At 41.0% G+C, this 22,199-nt stretch overlaps 1 protein-coding gene and 1 pseudogene across 1 annotated transcript in view; one reads left to right on the plus strand and one right to left on the minus strand.

Moving 5' to 3' along the window:
* Positions 1-559: 559 nt before the first annotated feature.
* On the minus strand, positions 560-20,493 carry LOC127676138 (inositol monophosphatase 1-like; annotated as a pseudogene).
* LOC127676134 (uncharacterized) overlaps positions 19,597-22,199 on the plus strand; it is a 107,712-nt gene continuing 105,109 nt past the window's right edge. The window contains exons 1-2 of the mRNA XM_052172060.1: positions 19,597-19,624; positions 20,188-20,606. Of these exons, the coding sequence (XP_052028020.1) occupies positions 19,597-19,624; positions 20,188-20,606 (447 nt within the window). The remainder of the gene's footprint in view (positions 19,625-20,187; positions 20,607-22,199) is intronic.

The raw sequence follows: 22,199 nt of genomic DNA on the forward strand, positions 1-22,199 counted from the left end.
CAAGGACTCAGTCAGTCAGTGCCAGGAGACCTGTGCTAGAAATGCAGAAGGACAGGGCTGGTTGGGGAAAGCAGGTCCCCGAAGTAGGAAGGAAACTACTGATAAGGCAAGGAATGTAGGGTCGGGGGCACCTGGAATCTGGACAGCTGTAGCAGAATGCTGATACTGTGGAGGAGGAGGAAGCTCTGGCACCAGACTCACCCAGCCTACAGTTTTGCCCTAAGCCAGGCCTGTGTCAAATTTCAAAAAGGAGCCTGTCAGCATATTAGAGAAGGACTGTGTGATACTTGCTGGCCTTCGGAGGCCCAGGTAGATGGGGCCTGAACCTTCCCCCTTCCTGTTACTTGCCATCAGCTGTGAGCATGATGACAGTTTCACATGCCCTCATGGAAGGGTGTGGTAAGCTAAGGCAGAGCTGTAGGTAGGGCAACTTTATTTATTTTTTTTAGGCAAATGATGTAATTGCCTTCTTTTTTATTAGTTAATTTATTTACATTTCAAAAGGTATCCCCCTTCCCTGTTTCCCCTCTACAAATCCCCTATCCCTCCCCCCCCTGCCTCTATGAGGGTGTTCCTCAACCTGCCCACCCACTCCTGCCTCAGAGTGCTAGCATTCCCCTATGCTATTCTTTACTACCCAGCCTAACATTTCTTATTTCTCTTAAGAGAAATTAAATCTTTCTTAGAAATGGGTTGAAATTTTCCCACAAAATAGCAAATATAAGGAGATATCTTTCAAAATGAGCAAAGATGCTTTGCACATTGAATAATAATATGAGAAAGCATGCTACATGCAAACGGAACAGTAATCCATCTCTTCACTCTCTTATGATTGGGAAAGAGGATATACTATGTACAGAATACACACACACACACACACAGAGACACACGCGCACGCACGCATGCACGCATGCAGAATACCATCTACAGATACTAATCCCAGACACTATGTCTGGTAAACATATACATTCCCCTGTGTATCGAACTTTCACAAGACCAAGGGCCTTTCCTCCCATTGATAAAAGATAAAACCATTTTCTGCTACACATGCTGCTGGAGCCATGGGTTTCCGCATGTGTACTCTGGTTGGTGATTTAGTCCCTGGGAGTCTTGGGGGGGTCTGGTTGGTTGATATTGTTGATCTCCCCATGGGGTTGCAAACCCCTTCAGCCCTAACTTCTTCATTGGGATCTCTGCACCACGTCCTATGGTTGGCTGCATGCATCCACATCTATATTGGTCAGGCTCTTGCAGAACCTCTTAGGAGACAGCAATACCAACGTCCTGTCAGCAAGTGCTTCTTGGAATCAGCAATAATGTCTGGGATTGGTATTTGCAGATATGATTCTGCATATATATACATACACACACACACACACACACACACACACACACACACATACACGCCTGCGTGCGCGCGTGCGCGTGTGTGTGTGTATGTGTCTGTGTGTGTGTATGTGTGTATTTTGTACATAGTATATCCTCTTTCCCACTCATAAGAGAGTGAAGAGATGGTTTACTGTTACATATGCATGTAGTATGCATTATATTATTTTTCAAAGTTCAAAGCATCTTTGCTCATTTTGAAAGATATCTCCTTATATTTATTTTGTGGAAAAATTTCAATCCATTTTTAAGAAAGATTTAATTTCTCTTAAGAGAAATAAGTATTAGGCTGGGTGGTAAACACTTTCCTATACACAAATCTTGACATATACAATGAAACCATGCATAAAAAAGAAACAGACCCCCAAAATATATATAATCATTATGGAACATATGCATATAGTTCATTGCTAATTATCTATTTGCGTACTTTTTAATGTTTATCACTTTCACAATTTCTGATATTAACTATCTTATTTGATTCTTTTTTAATTAGATATTTTCTTTATTTACATTTCAAATGTTATTCCTTTTCCTGTTTTCCCCTCCGAAAACACCCTATCCCATCCCCCGCTACTCCTGCTCACCAACCCATCCACTCCTGCTTCTCTGTCTTGGCATTCCCTTATACTGGTGCCTCGAGCCTTCTCAGGACCAAGGACCTCTCCTCCCTTTAATGTCCAACAAGGCCATCCTCTGCTACATAAGCAGTTGGAGCCATGGATCCCTCCATGTGTACTCTTTGGTTGGTGGTTTAGTGGTAGGGCAACTTTATGGAAAGACAGTTTCAGATGTGATACCTTCTTGGTAAAAACTTCAGTAGATGATCCTTTAGGACTTGCTCAAACCCCAAAGAGCCTTCTTGCATAGATTATTATTTACTTCATGATCTTCTTATTCAACCCTATTTAAAAAAGGAAGAGAGGAAACCATCTGTCAATGCCTGACACACACCCCACACACCCTCAAGTCAAGAAGCAGATTTTTTGTGCCTTCTTATTCTCTACAGTAGAACCTCCAGTCTCCCTGCTGGGGCTCTCCCTAACTCTACTCACTCTTAAAGACTTTCACTCCAGGAAGGCTCCAGAAGCTAAAACAAAACAGAAATAACCCCACACAAAGTATGGAGTGGCCTACTTGAGCTTGGAGCCTAATGATCTCAATTCTCCCCTGTCTGCCTGCCTGCATGTATGCAGCTTTCTCCTATGAGAAATGAATAACATATATAATGAAGTAAAATGAGATTTAAAAAAATAGCATGACAGATTCACCAGGGTAACCTATTATGATTAAAAAAAAAAAACAATCAAACATTGTGTGTGTGTGTGTGGTGTATAAATTTTGCTCGATATAAGTGCACTCATTTATGGAATAGCATGTGATGTTTTAGTACAGATAAGGGTTATATATGGTAAACATATTATCCTAGTTTGGGTTTTATTGCTGTGAATAGATACCATAACCAAAGCAGTTCTTAGAAAGGCAAACATTTAATTGAGATTGGCTTACAGTTTCAGAGTTTCAGTTCATTGTCATCATGAGAGGAAGCATGGCAAATTGTGGGCAGACATGGTGTTGGAGAACAATCTGAGAGTTCTACAGCTTGATCTGAAGGCAGACAGAAGATTGTCTTCCACAGGCAGCCAAGAGAGTCTCTTCCAGACTAACCAGACTTGAGAATACATATGAGACCTAAAATCTCTGCCTCTGCAGTGACACTTCCTTCTAACAAGGGTACACTTTCGCCAATAAAGCCACACATCTTAATGGTGCTACTTCTGCGGGCCAATAATATTCAAACCACTACATGTATCTCTCTCTCCCTTATACCCATCTCTTTGTGGAAAAAAAAAACAAAAACCAAAAAACTATTCTCAGCCAGATTTTTCGGTGCAAACTTGGGAGATTAATGAGGGAGAATTAAAAGTTCTAAACTACAATGGGTGACTCAATGGGTACAAGTATTAAGATAAAGACTAAAAGGAGAGTAAAGTGTGTGGTTCAACAGTAGAGTACTTGCTTAGGATGTATGAGGCACTGGGATCAATCATTAACACTACACATATACATATTCTGCTTACTTCTTGAATATAAGCAATACCTCGTGCTTACCTACTGGCACCTTATGGTGTAATAGAGCACTAGGATTTGTTTCTTCTATTCAGCTACAACTCCATAGTCATTAGTCAGTCTTTCCTATGCTTCTATCCCTGTTACTGGCCCCTGACAACTGTTCAGTCTCAACTTCTAGAAGGTCAGTGATGTCGGTAGACTCCACACAGAAGTAAATTTATGCTGAATTGTCTTTCTTACTTCACTTAAGAGAATAAAGTTTGATTTTGCTATTCTAAATTATTTAGAATACAACTGTTAAAGATCACTAACCATCACAAACCCCTTACAAATAGTTGATGATTCCAGTCTCAGACAGATCTGTCTTCAATTCACCAATAAGGTCTGCTACAACCATATTGTTCCTTCGGTTCAAGTCAAGATGACCCCTGGAATATTTAAAACAGTATACAGTTAGTCCAATGTGAAAGTCTAAAATACAATAACTGCCAGGTATTATAATTATATACCCCTTTAAATACAGCACTTGGGATACAGAGGCACGTGGATCTCTGTGAGTTTCAGGTCCATTTGATCAAGTTTCTCTGGAACACACTTGCAAGGCTGAGATGTAAAGCATTTCCACATCGTTTTAATAAGTGCCTTTCCAGTCCTGTGTTTAGAGGTGAGGTCACCATCTTTGCTCCTGTGACTGAGCAGACAGATGCAGCCAGGTGCTCAGGAAACACCAGACTGTAAGATCCGCTTGGGACACTGTGTTCCAGGGCACCACCTGCACCCAGGAGCTCGGCAGCCCACCACAGCCCTCTGTGCACCTAGTCTGCCAGGGGACATCTGCCCTGGAGGGAGTACCTCGTTAAGAAGTGAGGCCACCATCTTCATTCCTGCAACTGAGCAGGCTGTTATAGCCAGGAAAGCAGAGAACAAGCAGAAAGTAAGATCATTTGGGACTTGGTCTGCCAGGGACCCACCTGCACCCAAGGGGTAGTGAGATAGGCTAGCAGGCACACAGGAGGGACAAGCATCAGCCAGTGACAGCAGGACCAACTAACAGCAGAGATAACATGATGGTAAAATGTTGTATTTCATAGCTGCCTGCAGCTATTGCCAACTGGGTTGCTGTAACAGAAGCTGAGGGATGGATGATGAAGGGGCGAAAAGAAAGGAGGGCCAGGACAATGTTTCACTGGTCAAGGCCAAAACTTTAATGGCAGTCCGACCTTTTAACAGTTTGGGCAAACCTTTCCCCCCCAGACTCCAGGTTGAGTTCCGGTTGGAAGTAGTCTAGCTTCTCCTGGAGGTTCTTGTCTCAACTGCTCCAGCAGCTGGGTGGGTCACCTGCTTAATTCAGGAATTCCTAGATCTGGAGGAACAATGAGCTTAACCTGCACTGAGCTTCTCCACCCTAGGATAAAAATTCCTGCTTTAACCTACTTCTCTATTATGCCTTAAAGGCAGATTCCTGCCTGAAGCCAGGGATTGTCCTTGACCATTGTCAAAGCATGTGCTAGACTGCCCCAATATGGCTCTGTACCATAAAATGCAAACATAGGAACGTTACTAACAGAAATCAAAGCAATATGGCACCATCGGAACCCAACTCTCCCACAACAGTAAGTCCTGGATAGCCCAACACACCAGAAAAGCAAGATGTGGATTTAAAATCACAGCTCATGATGCTGTTAGAAGGCTTGAAGAAGAACATAAATCACTCTTTAAAGAAATACAGGAGAACACAAGTAGAAACAATAAATAAATCACAAAGAGAAACAACTCTGGATGTAGAAAACCTAGGAAAAAAGTCAGGAGTCATGGATCCAAGCATCAACAACAGAATACAAGAGATAGACGAGAGAATCTCAGATGCAGAAGATACCATAGAAAGCATTGACACAACAATCAAAGAAAATGTAAAATGCAAAAAGCTCCTGACAAAAAACCTCCAGGAAATCCAAGACAAAATGAGAAGACCAAACCTAAGGATTATAGGTATAGAAGAGAGTGAAGATTTCCAACTTAAAGGGCCAGTAAATGCATTCAACAAAATTATAGAAGCAAACTTCCATAACCCAAAGAAAGAGATATCCATGAGCATACAAGAAGCCTACAGAACTCCAAATAGATTTGACCAGAAAAGAAATTCCTCCCAGCACATAATAATTAAAATGCTAAATGTACTAAGCAAAGAATGAATATTAAAAGCAGTAAAAGAAAAAGGTTAAGTAACTTATAAAGGTAGTCCTATCAGAATTACACCAGACTTCTCTGCAGAGACTATGAAAGCCAGAAGAGCCTGGGCAGATGTCATGCAGACCCTAAGGAACACAAATGCCAACCCAGACTGCTATATCCAGCAAATCTCTCAATTACCATAGATGTAAAAAGCAAGATATTCCATTTCAAAAATAAATTTACAATTTCTTTCCACAAATGCAGCCCTTCAAAGGATAATGAATGAAAAACACCAACATAAGGTATAGAAAAAACATGAAATTAATCTTCTTTTAACAAACCCAAAAGAAGATAACCACACAAACATAAAAATTACCAGGAAGTAACAATCACAATACCTTAATATCTCTTAACATCAAGGGACTCAATTCCACAATAAAAAAAATAGACTAATAGACTGTTCATAAACAAGACCCAACATTTTGCTGCATAGAGGAAAATGCAACTCAGAGTTAAAGACAAACACTACCTCAAAGTAAAAGGTTGGAAAACAGTTTTCCAAGCAAATGGTCCCAGAAAACAAGCTGGAGTAGACATTCTAATATCCAATGAAATAGACTTTCAACCTAAAGTCATCAAAAAAGACACAGAAGGACACTTTATACTCATCAAAGGAAAAAATCTATCAAGAAGAACTCTCAATCTAAACATCTATGCTCCAAATACAAGGGCACCCTCATTCATAAAAGAAACTTTACTTAAGCTTAAAGCACACATTGTACCACACACAATAATTGTGGGTGACTTCAACACCCCACTCCCCTCAATGGACAGATCAGGGAAACACAAATTAAAGAGACAACACTGTAAAACTACCAGAAGTTTTGAGCCAAAGGGATTCAATAGATATCTATAGAACATTTCATTATAAATCAAAAGAATATACCTTCTTCTCAACACCTCAATGTACCTTCTCCAAAACTGACCATATGTTTGGCCACAAAACAGACCTCAACATTTTAAGAAGATTGAATTATTTCAATGCCTCCTATCAGATCACTATGGAGTAAGAGTGGTCTTCAATAGCAACAAAAACAACAGAAAGCCCACATACACATGGAAGCTGAACAATGCTCTACTCAGTGATACCTTGGTCAAAGAAGAAATAAGGAAAGAAATCAAAGACTTTTTAGAATTTAATGAAAATGAAGGCACAACATACCCAAATTTTTGGAGCACAATGAAAGCAGTGCTCTGAGTGCCTCCAAAAAAAAAAAAAAAAAAAAAAAAAAAAAAAAAAAAAAAAACATACACTAGCAGTTAAGCAGCACACCTGAAAGCTTCAGAATAGAAAGAAGTTAGAAGGCAAGAAATCATCAGACTCAGGGCTGAAATCAACCAAGTAGAAACAAAAAGAACTATATAAAGAATCAACAAAACCGGGAGATGGTTCTTTGAGAAATTCAACAAGATAGATAAACCTTTAGCCAGACTAACCAGAGGGCACAGAGTCAGTATCCAAATTAACAAAATCAGAAATGAAAGTGGAGAAATAATAACAGAAACTGAGGAAATTCAAAACTTACCATATCCTACTACAAAAGCCTATATTCAACACAACTGGAAAATCTGGATGAAATGGATAATTTCCTAAACAGATACCAAATACCAAAGTTAAATCAGGATCATATAGACTATCTAAATGGTCCCATAACCCCTAATGAAATAGAAGTGGTCATTGACAGTCTCCACCACCACCACCCCCCAAAAAAACCAGTACCAGATGGTTTTAGTGCAGAATTCTGTCAGACCTTCAAAGAAAACCTAACACCAATATGCTTCAAACTATTCCACAAAATAGAAACAGAAGGAACACTACCCAACTCGTTCTATGAAGCCACAATTTTGCGGATACCAAAACCACACAAAGATCCAACAAAGAAAGAGAACATCAGACCAATGGTTATCGATGCAAAAACACTCAATAAAATTCTTGCCAACCAAATCCAAGAACACATCAAAATGATCATTCACAATGATCAAGTAGGTCACAGGGATGCAGGGATGGTTCAATCCATCAATCCATCAATGTAATTATTCTACATAAACAAACTCAAAGAAAAAAAGCACATGATCATTTCATTAGATGCTGAAAAAGCATTTGACAAAATTTAGGAGCCTTTCATGTTAAGAGTCTTGGAAAGAACAGGAATTCAAGGCCCATACCTAAACATAGTAAAAGCAATATACAGCAAACCAGTATCCACTATCAAACTAAATGGAGAGGAACTTGAAGCAATCCCACTAAAATCAGGGACCAATCAAGGCTGCCCTCTCTCTCCATATTTATTCAATATACTACTTGAAGTTCTAACTAGAGCAATTAGACAACAAAAGAAGGTCAAAAGGATACAAATTGGAAAGAAAGAAATCAAATTATCACTATTTGCAAATGATGTGATAGTATACTTAGACAACACAAAAACCTCCACTAGAGAACTACAGCTGATAAACAACTTCAGCAAAGTGACTGGTTATAAAATCAACCCAAGCAAATCAGTAGCCTTCCTATATTCAAAGGATAAGCAGGCTGAGAAAGAAATTAGGGAAATCACACCCTTGGCAATAGCCACAAACAATATAAAGTATCTTGGTGTGACTCTAATCAAACAAGTGAAAGATCTGCATGATAAGAACTTCAGGTCTCTGAAGAAGGAAATTGAAGAAGGCCTCAGAAAATGGAAAAATCTTCCATGCTCTTGGATTGGCAGGATTAATATAGTTAAAATAGCCATCTTGCCAAAAGCAATATACAGATTCAATGCAATCCCCATCAAAATCCCAACTCAGTTCTTCATAGAGTTAGAAAAAGCAATTCTCAAATTCATCTGGTATAACAAAAAACCCAGGATAATGAAACTATTCTCAACAGTAAAAGAACTTCTTGGGGAATCAGTATCCCAGTCCTCAAGCAGTACTACAGAGCAATAGTGTTAAAAACTGCATGGTATTGGTACAATGACAGGCAAGTGGATCAATGAAATAGAATTGAAGACCCACAATGAACCCACACACCTATGGTCACTTGACCTTTGACAAAGGAGTTATAACCATTCAGTGGAAAAAAGATAGCCTTTTCAACTAATGGTTCTGGTTCAACTGGAGGTCAGCATGCAGAAGAATGCAAATTGATCCATTCTTATCCCCTTGTACTAAACTCAAGTCCAAGTGGATCAATGACCTCCACATAAAACCAGACACACTGAAACTACTAGAAAAGATATTGGGGAAGAACCTTGAGCACATGGGCATAAGGGAAAATTTCCTGAACAGAATACCAATAGCTTATGCTCTAAAATCAAGAACTGACAAAGGGAACCTCATAAAATTCCAATGTTTCTGTAAGGCAAAGGACATTGTCAAAAGGACAAAATGGCAACCAACAAATTGGGAAAAGATATTTACCAACTCTACATCTGACAGAGGGCTAATATCCAATATATACAAAGAATTCAAGAAGTTAGACTCCAGAGAACCAAATAACCCTATTAAAAATGGGGTTCAGAAATAAAAAATTTTCACCTGAAGAATTTTCAATGGCTGAACGAAATTGTTCAACCTAAAGAAATGTTCAACATTCTTAGTCATCAGGGAAATGCAAATCAAAACAAATCTTGCCATTTCATTTCACACCAGTCAGAATGACTAAGATCAAAAACTCAGGAGACAGCAGGTGCTGGTGACAATGTGGAGAAAGAGGAACACTCCTCCACTGCTGGCGGGATTGCAAGCTGATAAAACCACTCTGGAAATCAGTCTGGTGGTTCCTCAGAAAACTGGGCATGATACTACTGCAGGACCCAGTTATACCAATCCTGGGCATATACCCAGAGGATTCCTCAGCATGTAATAAGGACTCATGCTCCACTATGATCATAGCAGCCATATTTATAATAGTCAGAAGCTGGAAAGAACCCACTAGTTCCTCAACAGAGGAATGGATACAGAAAATGTGGTATATTTACACTATGGAATACTACTCAGCTATTATGAACAACAAATTCATGACATTCTTAGGCAAATGGGTGGAACTGGAAAATATCACCCTAAGTGAGGTAACCCGATCACAAAAGAATACACATGGCATGCACTCACTGATAAGTGGATATTAGTCCAGAAGCTTAGAAAATCCAAGATACAATTCACATATCAAAGATGCCCAAGAAGGGAGGAGAGGTCCTTGGTCCTGGAAAGGCTTGATGCAGCAATGTAGGGGAAAACCAGGACAGGGAAGCAGAAGGGGGTTGATTGTGGAACAGGGGGAAGTGGCAGGGCTTATGGGACTTTTGGGGAGGGGGGAATCAGAAAAGGGAAAATCATTTGAACTATAAATAAAATATATATAGTAAAAAAATTTTTAAAAGTACCTTTCCAAAAATAAATGTATTTGTTTGTATATTGTATGTATGGATGCATGCATGCATTTAGTAAGCATGTGTGCACATACATGCCAAGCCTTACAAGCAGGGGTCAAATAACCCTTCAATATTATACTAACCCCCCTGCATCACACAGTGAAATGTATAGTGTCATATTGGAGGCTTATCTTTTCTTCAGGCAGCCTCTACACTTCTTATCTAGACATAGAACAGGAATAAATTATGAGAGAGGCATCATTAGTTAATAACATCATTGTGAGAGTATCCCTATTGGGGACCACAAATGTTTAGCCATGACTTTAATTGTAAATATTTGTTGTAAAAGATTTCTTGAAATCTGTTTTTCTTCCAGGAAGAGTTGATTAAGTCAGAGAAAACCAAAAGTGGATCTCACCTCTTTCAGAATTTCACAGATAAAGTAGAAGTTCTGGGGACAAATCTAAATGGTTCCATATGCAACTGTAACAAAATAAAGATCCCCATTGTCTTCATGATAATCGGGTTTGCTTATCATCATCCCTGTACATGGACATCTCAAAGGGATTTTCTCTCTAAACTCATTTCATATCTTGAGAGTGACTTTATTAATTTCTAGTAGTGTGACCAAATGGCCTAAGGAGCAGAATCTGAGGCCCCATCTCACTCTTTCCTTAATATTTTGGATTTGGAAATTGGTCATGATTTAAAAATCTTTACAATAAAGGAAATTCTTCAGATAAAGTCTAATTCATCAAACAGAAAAGCATAGAACTTGTGAGTGAAGGGGAATAGAGGGGTGAGTGGTGCTGGGCTTCCTGGGCTACTACTGCAACCCCCAAAAGTGTACATAAGTTTGACATCCGATGACTAGAGAAATCTTCCCATGATGCTTTGGAGGGAGGAAACAGATAACATGGGAATGGTTCAACTTTGGGAAAAAAAACCAATGACATTCTGTCTATTTTTATTCGATAGTTTTACAAAAAAATGTATACAGACATACAAAAGTACAGTACCAGTACTTTAAAGACTCTGTAGACACTCCAAAGGCAGAGCTCAGTTTCCATTGCCATTTGAAGGAAAGACTTTAATATAGCAGTGTGACAGTGGCCAGTAAGAGCTGTTGTTAAATTTCTAGGAATTTCCCAAGAACATTTTAACCACAGATTAAATTATATCACACACTTTACTATTCATTCAAAGTACTTAAAAACTTATGCCTGCACAAAAATCTGTGCATGGTGTTTATAGCAGCCTTCTTCATAGAAGACAAAACCTGGAAGCAATCAAAATGGCCTTGCAAGAGCAACTAATGGATAGCTAATGGAATTTAATACATCCAAAAATCAAGATATTATACAGCAGCAACGAGAAATTTTGTTATCAAGCCATTAAAATATAACTGAAGAAATCTTAGCCACATCACTAAGTGAAAGACGCCAATAGGAAAAGGCTACAAACTCACAATTACATAGCACTCTGAAAAAAAAAGAAAGGAAAATTATAGAAGTAGTAGAATAAGTGGTTGCCAGGGGCAGAGAAGGGAAAGTGGGGAATAGTCAGAGCACAGGTGTCTTTTAGGATGTGAACATACTCTGATACTCAAATGGTACAAACACATCACAACATCGTTATAAGACCTGTGTAAGTCCTAACATAAGCTATGCAGTGCACAGTCTGGGTGCATCTTCCAAAGATCCAGTGTAAGCACAGTTTTCCCTCAATGCAGCATGTTGGAAGTGGAGGTTTACTGCAAGTTTTAGGGTCATAAGGTTGAGCCCACATGAATAATGGAATGGGTAAACTATCTGTCACAGGAGTTCAGCAACCTAGTTTCTGGCAATTTAGTGCCCTCTCCCATTTGAATTGCCCCAGCACAAGGCAACTGGGCACCCTCACCAGAAGCTGAGTTGATGCTGACCAGGGTTGTAGAATTTCACTTTCCCGATACATGAATCAAAATAAACCTATGATTAGACATTACCTGGGATCTGGTACTCTTGTTTCAAGAATAGAAAATAGGGAGCACCTGAGACGGAAGTTCCTGCTGAAATTTGCACCAGGGAGCCAGGAGACTCCACAGCTTTCTTCTGCATAGTCCACCAGGAGGGAGTCATATCCCAGCAGGCTTTCACTTCTGAGTGCAGACGTGAGATCTCCACTTTCTCTCTGGAGGGGGCCAAGCTAGGAGCACACAGGCCCTAAGATCAGTGGAGCAGCTGGGATGGAAGTCTTCTTGCCCACCACCATTTGCATCAGGAAACCTGGAAACTCCACAGTCTTCTGTGGGTAGCCTGCCAGGAGAGAGAGATCCCCAATCAATGCTTTCACTTTTGAGCTCAGAGGAGTAAGGACACAGGCTTACAGGCCCACAGGAAGAACAAACTCCAGCCAGAGACAACAATACCAACTAGCACCAGATAGAAAAAGGCAAGCACAAGAACCATACCAACAGAAACCAAGACCTCATGGCAACATCAGAACCCAGTTCTCCCACCGCAGCAAGTCCCAGATATCCCAACACACTGGAAAAGCAAGAGTTGGATTTAAAATCGTATCTCATGATGCTGATAGAGGGCTTCAAGAAAGACTTAAATAACTCCCTTAAAGAAACACAGGAGAACATTGGAAAACAGGTAAAAGCCCTTAAAGAGGAAACACAAAAATCCCTTAAAGAAATACAGGAGATCATGGGTCAACAGGCAGAAGCCCTTAAATAAGAAACACAAAAATCCTTTAAAAACTACAGGAAAACACAAACAATCAAGTGAAGGAACTGAACAAAACCACCCAGGATCTAAAAGCGGAAGTAGAAACAAAGAAATCACAAAGTGAGACATCTCTGGAGATAGAAAACCTTGAAAAGAATTCAGGAGTCATAGAAGGAAGCATCAACAACAGAATACAAGAGATAGACGAAAGAACCTCAGGTGTTCAAGATACCATAGAAAACATTGACTCAAGAGTAGGCAGCATTGCTAAGTTTTGAAAGTTTCACAGGTGATATACTACTGTACTGTTAAAATGAAGAATGTGCTCTTTCAATCCACAGAAAACCCACTTGATACAGTTAGTGTAAATGTGCTATTTGCCCATTTGAGATATGATCAAGTCAAATCAAATATCCTATATTGACCAGCCTCTCAGTGTTTACATGTCAAAACATTGTGTTTGTTCAGTAATTTCTGATGTCAAAAGGTTCATAAAGCCATTCCAGGTTTATTTGATGAGGGTCCATTTGATGTACATAAATAAGAAGGAAAAGGTAAGAGTAGCTCCTAGGCTGTTCCTGACTGTGTTTCGTGCTCTTTGGTCTCTCAGTACTACCTTGTGTCTGGCCTTAGCCTTGTGGCAAACCTCTGCACTCTATCCAGACTGCTCATTCCGTTAGCCTACATTGTCCTGAACTCTTTTTGTTCCTCACCAGGAAGATTTCTGTTTCCTTAAAAAAAAAAATAAGACACTGGCAATAATGATTCACTTTCATTAACATTTTGGATCCTATGAACAACAGCAACAACAATAAATTTCAAGAAGAAAATTTTGGATGATGATCTGCAAAAACAATGGTATTTTCAGGAAGAGGAAGACAGCAGAGGACACTTACTTACTGAGGATAGTAATCTTCAGGGAGAGCAGATATTCTCTGAGGGCATGCTGTCCAAAAGGCACTGGAATTTTAGTGGCAACCAAAGAATGACAATTTTAGAAAGTGTAACAATGTTCTAGTGAGTGTTCCTGTTGCTGTGATAAATAACTCTGACAAAAACAGCTTGGGGAGGAAAGGGTACATTTTATTTTACAGACTGTACTTCCTCACTGAAGGAAGCAGATTAAGATAGTCAAGGCAGTGGCTCAGAACAGACACTGTGGAGGAATGTTGCTTACTGGCTTGCTCTTGGCTTCACATTCTTATATATCTTTCTTATATAGCCCGAGCCCCTACCTTAGGATAGCACTGCCCTCAGTGAAGGGTACAAACTCATGAAGACTGAAAGATATGTATACCATTGAATGAAGAAAATCAGGAGGAATTTTTTTAAAATCTATAATCAAATGAAAAATGAAAACACAAGATACAAAGTCCTGCAGCTTTTAATGAAAGGAATTACAAGAAGAAAGTTTATAGCTACAAATGTCTATGTTTAAAAAATCAGAGAGAACTTAAATAAATAATGATGCACCTAAAAGTCTTAGATAAACAAGAGTAAACCAAACCCCAAAAAAAAAATCAATGGATGAAAATATGTAATGAAGATCAGGGCAGAAGGTAATTAAATTGAATGAAAAGAAGATAAGAATCAATGAAAGGGTTTGTTCTTTAAGACAATAAATGAGGTTAACAAACCTATAACCAAAAGAAGGTCAGAACTGACCAGAATTAACAAAAATTGGAGATGAATTCCTAACTATAAAACTCTGAGGATCATTAGTGCATACTTTGAAAAAATCTATATTCTAATAAATTTTTAAAAACTTAAAAGAAATTAGTAGATTTCTGCACATGTATGATCTATGAAATGAACAGATCTATTACAAGTAGTGATATTGGAGCGGTAATGAACTGTATCTCACATGTAAAATGCCCAGGGTCAGAGTGTGTTCTCTGATATATTTTCTATGACTGTTAAAGAAAAATTGTTCAGCTATCTTCAAACTAATTCTCCAGTGGAAATTGAAGAAAAGCTGAGGCACCTAATCTTGATTGACATCTTAGGATTTAGAATCTCCATGAAGCAAACCTTTGGACATATCTGTGAGGGAGTTTCTAGATTTGGTCACTTGAGCTGAAAGGACCCATCCTAAGTGCGGGTGGCAATTTCCATGGCCAAAGTCCTAGCATAACGGAATAACTGATTATCATTGTTCATTACTCTCTGATGTAGCTATCAAGACAATGTGAACAACTGTCTCAATTTCTGCTCCAGGAAGGACTTTAAGTTCTTTTATCAGATACTTTGTCATAGCAGTGAGACAAGTTAGTAATATACCTACCAAACTCATTTTACAAAAGCAGAATTTACTCCAATACAAATTCAGGATACAAACACAACAAAGAAACAAAATCACAGGACAATCTCCCTAATGACCATAATGCAAAAATGCACAATAAATAATTATATCAATAGATAATGCAATGGCCTTTAACAAAATTCAGCATCCCTTAAAAATGAAAACCTTGGATCTGCACCCGGTAGCTAAGGCTGTTCTACAGGCCTCTGTACACAAGTCCCTCCAGGAGAGAGCTGGTCTCCTAGGAGTGCTCTCATTCCATTTCATCTAGATTTTCCAGTTTTGTTTAGCATAGGCTTTTATTGTAGGATCTGATGCTTTTTTGAATTTCTTCCGTTTCTGTTGTTATGACTCCCTTTTTATTTCTGATTTTGCTAATTTGGATACTGCTTCTTGGCCCTTTAGTTAGTTGGGCTAGGAGTTTATCTTCTTGATTCTCTCAAAGAACCAGCTTCTGGTTTTATTGATTCTTTGTATTGTTTTACAGTCGGAGCCACTGTATCCGCTTTAGACTCCTCCAGTAACAGTATTTAAACTTCTGGAAATAAGGCAGAGATTCATTCCCCTGAAAACATATTTGTCAAAAGTATAGGAAAACTAATGAATTGTATATTTTGTCCTTGTATCTAAAAAACAAAGACTGCACACCATCTTCCACAAAGCCAACTTTATAAAAGGAAAGGAGTGACACTATTCACTATTCACTTCTGAGCCAAGGTCACGCTCAATCCTCAGTCTACTTCTTTTCTCTCCGTTCAGGACTCCTCCACATGCCCTTGGCTCCTCGTATCAACAACAGAACCCTTAACAATACAAGGGCGAGGTCAAGCTAGCACTATCTTCACTCCCCGCGCCCCGCTGCCGCCCAAATAAAACATCTTTGATTGAGAGTGGGTTTTACAACTTGTATTTTTGTTTCTTATCAAATGTACGGAAGAGCTAGCAAGAACAGTCCATCGAATTAACTCCACAGGACAAGTCTTAGCTTATGAAGAAAGGTGTGGAGAGCAGGCCAGTAATGCTCCAAATCCCAGAATTCAGCAGGCTCAGGCTACACAGTAAGACCCTGCCTGAAAGGAAGAAAACTGAAACCAAAACCCAAGAAGGGCCAGCTCCTGCCTCTTAGGCGGGATACAGGACGCGGGGTACTTGAGTGGTAGTCACTCAGAGCCCTTCAAATGGGCATCTCTACAGGGGAACTTCTGATGGCCTCTGGGGAGCATCCAGAGCACTGAGGCAGGGGGTCACCATCAGTAAGAGCTTGTTCTAGAAACAAACCCCAAAGGATTACTCAAAGCACGACTCTGCTAGCAAGCCATGAAGGCAGGGACCCGGGTTCTGAACTGGATCTTCATCGGATCCCACCGGTGTCCAAGTGTCCCTGAGAGCGAGGGAAGCTTGCACTGCAGAAAAGACCTGGGTTTGCTCTCACCCTCAGCCGGTTCCGGCTTTCTTCCTACTTTCCCACTGAAGAAAGGGCAGGGCTGCCTTACGTTAAACCACAATGAGTAGTAAAAAGTACCATGCTTATTATAAATCTGCTCTTTATGAGGTCTGTCTGATTTGAATTTACACAAAACTATAGACACTTAAGGAAAACATTATGAGACTACATGTGATTATTTTGTAACTTGGGTGTGCAGTTCTCAAGTATGAACCAAGAAGGTTCAATCTCAGAACATTGGACATCTCTGCATTAATTCCCCGAAATTATGCAACTGGTTCATTATTATGACACCGCAAGCATGAGACAAAGTCAGTAATAATGAACCAGTTCTACAGCGATTTTACCGGCCATGGTTAAAGTCCAAACTTTAAGCAGTGCACTGCGCACTGCAGCAGCAGCTTTTAAGAAGCGCCTTGCTCTTGCCTGGACGACATCATTCCTTGGGCCTCAGGAGCTCCGCGTTGTGGGAGGTTCAGCGACTGGTGACAGAACCTCCTGTCCACCTTACTCACTACTGTACAGACCACAGATTCACAAATCAGTTTGTGCCATGGTCAAGTGCTCTTGGTAGGGAAGTTAAATGTTAAAGGAAACATATCTGAGAAGAGGAAATCTCAGTTGAGGAATTGGCTTGTGGGAATGTCTGCAGGGCATTGTCTTAATTAGCAACTGAGGTAAGAAAGGCCAGAGCCCTCTGGGTGGTGCCGTCCAGGGCGGGCAGGCCTGGGCTGAGACCCGGAGCAGAGCGGAGCCAGCGGAAGGTGAGCCAGTGAGCCGGGCTCCACGGCTTGCGCATCAGCTCGGCCTGAGCTCCCGCCTCGGCCTCCCTCAGTGGCGAGCTGTGAAGACTGAGGTGGAATCAGCCCTCTCCGCCCAAGCTGCTTGTGCTCATCGTTTTATCACAGCCACCGAAAGAAACTAGAACATCTGGACCTCACACATTCTCTTAACCTTTATTTTCCTTCATGTGTATGCACTGTGCTCATGCAGTGTCTGTGGAGGTCAGAAGAGGACGTTGCACCCGCTGGGCCTGGAGTTACAAACAGCTGTGAGAGGTCACATGTGTGCTGGGAATCGAACCTGGGTCCCGTGGAAGAGCAGCAGGTACTATTAACCCCTGAGCCAGCTCTCCAGCCCTGGCTGGCCATAGTATTTTCAAAACCGAGGCTTTGAAAGAGTAGCTTGTCCAGCATCACAAAGCCAATAAACAAGTTGTGGGATTCAAATCTCAGACCCTAATGCCCCACCCTTTTAGCACCCCTGTTTCTCTCTGAGAGTGAACTCACTGCACACAGAGAGGACCCCATCAGTGGACTTAGCAACTCCTTTACTGGTCTAAAGGGTCCATGCTACTCCGTCATTTCCAGAGTCTTCACAGGCCGAACAGCGGTGACCAGGCACGGCACAGCACAAGCCCACACTGTACCATTTGCTCCCTGGCTCACACCTTAGAAAAGCTCTGCAGAAACCCACCCATCTCAGCCACAGCGTCTTCAAATAAAGAAGCATCAATGACTTCTACGATTTCCTCAAGTCTGTGTCGCCTTGAAGAGTGAACACACAACGGCAAGTACACTAAAATTAAATGCATACCGATGCACAAAGTTAGTCGCTCCATCAATAGGGTCAATGATCCACGTGGGCTGCTCTGTCAAGACTGTCTTTTCCCCAGCTGCCACAGATTCTTCACCAATGAAACTGAGAGAAGGAAGGAAGGAAGGAGAGAGAGAGAGAGAGAGAGAGAGAGAGAGAGAGAGAGAGAGAGAGAGAGAGAGAGAGAGAAATAATATAATAAACATGGTGAAACAGTACAGAGTCCTAAATTCTAAATGGTATAAATACAGGGAAAGTATACACATCTGAAAAGGACATCCTTAACATGAGAAATTAAGAAAACACAGCAATCTTAAAAGTAAGTACGGGGCGGGTGTGGCAGTGCGCACCATGATCTCAGCACTCAGGAGGCACAGGGGACAACAGACAGGCCAGCCTAGGCGAGAGTGACACAGCCTCTCAAGTCAAGCAAACTGAACTGAGGGAGCTGGAGTTGCCAGCAACTACAGGTGTAACGGGTCCCTCCGTCCTCCTGGGGCTCAGACTTAACTCTCTCACGATAAAGCGAAAAAGCGGTAGAAGAAATACCCGTGATATGAGTACTTTTCCTTTATAGACGACATGAGCATTTTCTCAACTTTTTGGTCAATAACTGTCACCAGGTCGGCGGGAGAACTTTAATCATGACGTTCATCTCAGTTTTCAGAGCTTCACGAATCATCTAAAAAAGAACAAGTAAAAAAAGATGGAAATAATTTAAAACCAAACAAGAAAGTAAAGCACAAAAATAACTTCTAGCATTCAACCACTCTTAACATGTTCTTAAATGTTTTCTTTCAAACATGTCTATGAAACAAGACACTTTAGAGAAATATTATGTAATTTCATATCTTATTTTAGATTCATGACTGCTGCTGCAAAGGGTAACATCACAAAGTGAAAAATTCAGCTGGAAATGCCATGCCCATGATGCCTAACGTTAACCCAGGCCTAGGCTCCACCCCCAACCCACACCTCCCACAAAATCAATCAACTTTCACTGTATTTACAGTTTAGTGAAACTGCACATGTAGACACCACTCAAAAAACATGCTTTGTTGAACAAGACCACACTGTAACATGGATACCCCACACACTCTGGCGTACATACTGTAGTGCATACCTCTCCAGCTTGTCTTGCGAGGACTACTGCATAATCCGTGCACTCCTGCCAAGGGTCTCCCATTATCTAAACATAGTCAACACAGGTCAGCACAAAACAGTTACAAACTGTGCAGGCACTCACTTACACAAGCATCTCAATTAGCAACACTTTGATTTACCCCTTCCCTGGTTTATAGTTCAATTTTCCTCCACAAATAGTCCCAGTAAACATCATTTTGAAATATTACATAGTTCAGCTCATAGTAAAAACATTTTGTTATTGGTGCTGTTTTGAGTCAATGTCTCACAGTCCAGGCTAGTCTTAGAGCGAAGGATGACACTGAACTCCGGATCCTCTGCCTGTGTTTTCCAAGTACTGTGATCACAGGCATGAGATATTATACCCACCTTAACAGAGGTATTATCAAAGCAAACGAGGTTCTATCAAGTAGTCTCCCAAGGGTCCACATTTTGGGTTGTAGCTGTACCATATCATATTGTGGGGGTGCTGGGGAACAGAGGAGGTCAACACAGATGTTAAGGGATATTATGTGTAGGAGTGGGTGGGGAATACGACAAAGAACACAGGGAAGGCTGAAATAGAAGCACTTTTAAAGACAAAGGAACAAAGGCTGTCTGTGTTACCTCAACTCTAGGGAGTTGAGTGCTTCACAGATGGAATTTTAAAAAGGCACTTTTTTAGCCTTGTTGCTGGTAGTTTACAAAATGTGCCCCAAGTCTTGGTCCTTTTCCTAGCTGGTATATATAAATTCCTCAATAAACCCTTTTATTTCAGAGACCTTTGCTTCAAGACTTGTTTACACGGGGGTTATATTCTTCATTCCTCACTTTGGGAACAAAGTCATACAGACTTAAAACTTTCTATCCTGTACAGCCGAGCTACCCGCGTCACTTGTCCCCACTCCTGATGCAGGGAATCCCCAACCCTGTGAATCCGTGAGCCTGGAACTTGCCGTGTAGAGCCCCTAGGGCTTGGGCAGAGCGGGGCTCATTCTGCAACTCACAACCTCCGAGACCAAGGACTTCCGCGCGAAGCCGCTCGGCTGTTTCCGGAGCACTGCGGCGAGCACGGCCGGGAGGAGGGCCCGGCCGCCGCCCCGGCCCAGCATGGGGAGAGCTCGTCTGCGGCCCGCCGGGAGCCCATGCCTCGGCCACCGAATAACGCTGCGCAGGACGCAGGAACAGAACCGACTCACCTCGCACGAGCGCACCGCGATCGATGCTCGACCGCCGGCGTCCGAGGAGTCTGGCGCGCAACGCGCATGCGCGGAGTCCGGCGCGCAACGCGCATGCGCGGAGTCCGGCGCGCAACGCGCATGCGCGGAGTCCGGCGCGCAACGCGCATGCGCGGAGTCCGGCGGGCAACGCGCATGCGCGGAGTACGGCGGGCAACGCGCATGCGCGGAGTACGGCGCGCAACGCGCATGCGCGGAACGCGCATGCTTGGACACCATTGAGGAGTAAATGTTATCAAGATACAAAAAAGATTACTTCTAAAAATAAGAAACTCAAACCTGATAAATTTCTATCATTTTCAATAAAAAAGTCTTAATTAATGATGGTGGATCTGAGGGTCATCTAAAGGGCAGCGGAACGCGGAGCAGAGAGGAACATGGACTCATCGAGCAGTCCGGACTACACAAGAACCTATCTCAAACAAAGAGAAAACAATCCAACACCACAGTGGCCATAAGCGGGAACAGAATCAACATTCATCGATAGGAAAATGGCGAATAGTCACATGTTCCATGGAATATGATGCTTTAAAGCCCGTCAGCAGTGCAGCACATGTGAGGTCTTTTCTACTAGGCAGCAGAACATAAATCAGAGAGAGGAGATGACATAGTCTATCTGAAACCCATCTCACTTCATTTGTAGCCCTTACCACTATACATTTATAAATATATATATATGGATGCACATACACATATATAATATAGGGAGAGCATATAACATATTGTGCTGGTTAATTTTTGTTGACTTTACACAAGCTAGAGACACCTGGAAAAAAGCCTCAACTTGGGAATTGAACTGAAGAGCTACTTCCATTCTTTAAGATGCAAGTTTTCTTCAACACAGAAACCTTTATGGCCTCTAGTTGTAGCATACATTGGAAGGTGCTGTGTTTGAAATGGTCAGGTTTGTCGGCAATTACTTCTGAGATGAAGGTCAAAGTCATTGACAGTGAAAGACAAGTTCACAGTGCTACAGATTTCCAGATGTCACATCATTTCTCAGTTAAAGGGGAGTAATAAATGATAATATATCTGCATTGTGTTACCCATAAGCTCAAATTTATTGATTTATTTAGGCTTGATCATTCTCATATAGAATCTCTTACTATGCAGAATATAACATTTGTTTTCAATGCCTGTATTTTTTGCCTGTGTGACTTCCCACTAGTTCTATATTGTTCCAAATTGTTATATACTCACACACACTATCCATTGAGGTACAACTTTTATTTGACTACAAAGAACCTTCTCTGATCATTATATCAGTTTCCACAAAAAGTCTTGTTATTGCTACTTTTTGCTCTACTAGATGTATTTATTTTATTTTTCCAATTTATTAATATTTCCATTAGCATATTACCATGAAATCACCCAAATTAAATCACCAGAGTATCGAGGAGAGAATATTTACTTTTCATAGATGCATAAACAAAACTAAAACATGGAAAAAAAACTTCACCTGTCCTGTCAAAAAACATTAATCATTTAATAAAATAAATGTACAGTCATGTTTAGCATAGGCATTAATTCCTCTCTTTAAGACTTAGTGAGGCCACAACATCTGCCCTAACACCTGGAGTAACAGGGACCAGCAGGATCCAGGCACACAGGAACCCCCACCTGGCCAATGGCACAGGTTCCTTCTGGTCTGAGCTAGTGCCCTGAGCAGACCTTGGGCACTAGCTCCGTACTCAGTTCTACAATACCCAGAGGAAGCTTGACTCTCAGGTTCTCTAA

Source organism: Apodemus sylvaticus, unplaced genomic scaffold, assembly GCF_947179515.1.
Source record: "Apodemus sylvaticus unplaced genomic scaffold, mApoSyl1.1 scaffold_66, whole genome shotgun sequence".
NCBI classification, from domain to species: Eukaryota; Metazoa; Chordata; class Mammalia; order Rodentia; family Muridae; genus Apodemus; species Apodemus sylvaticus.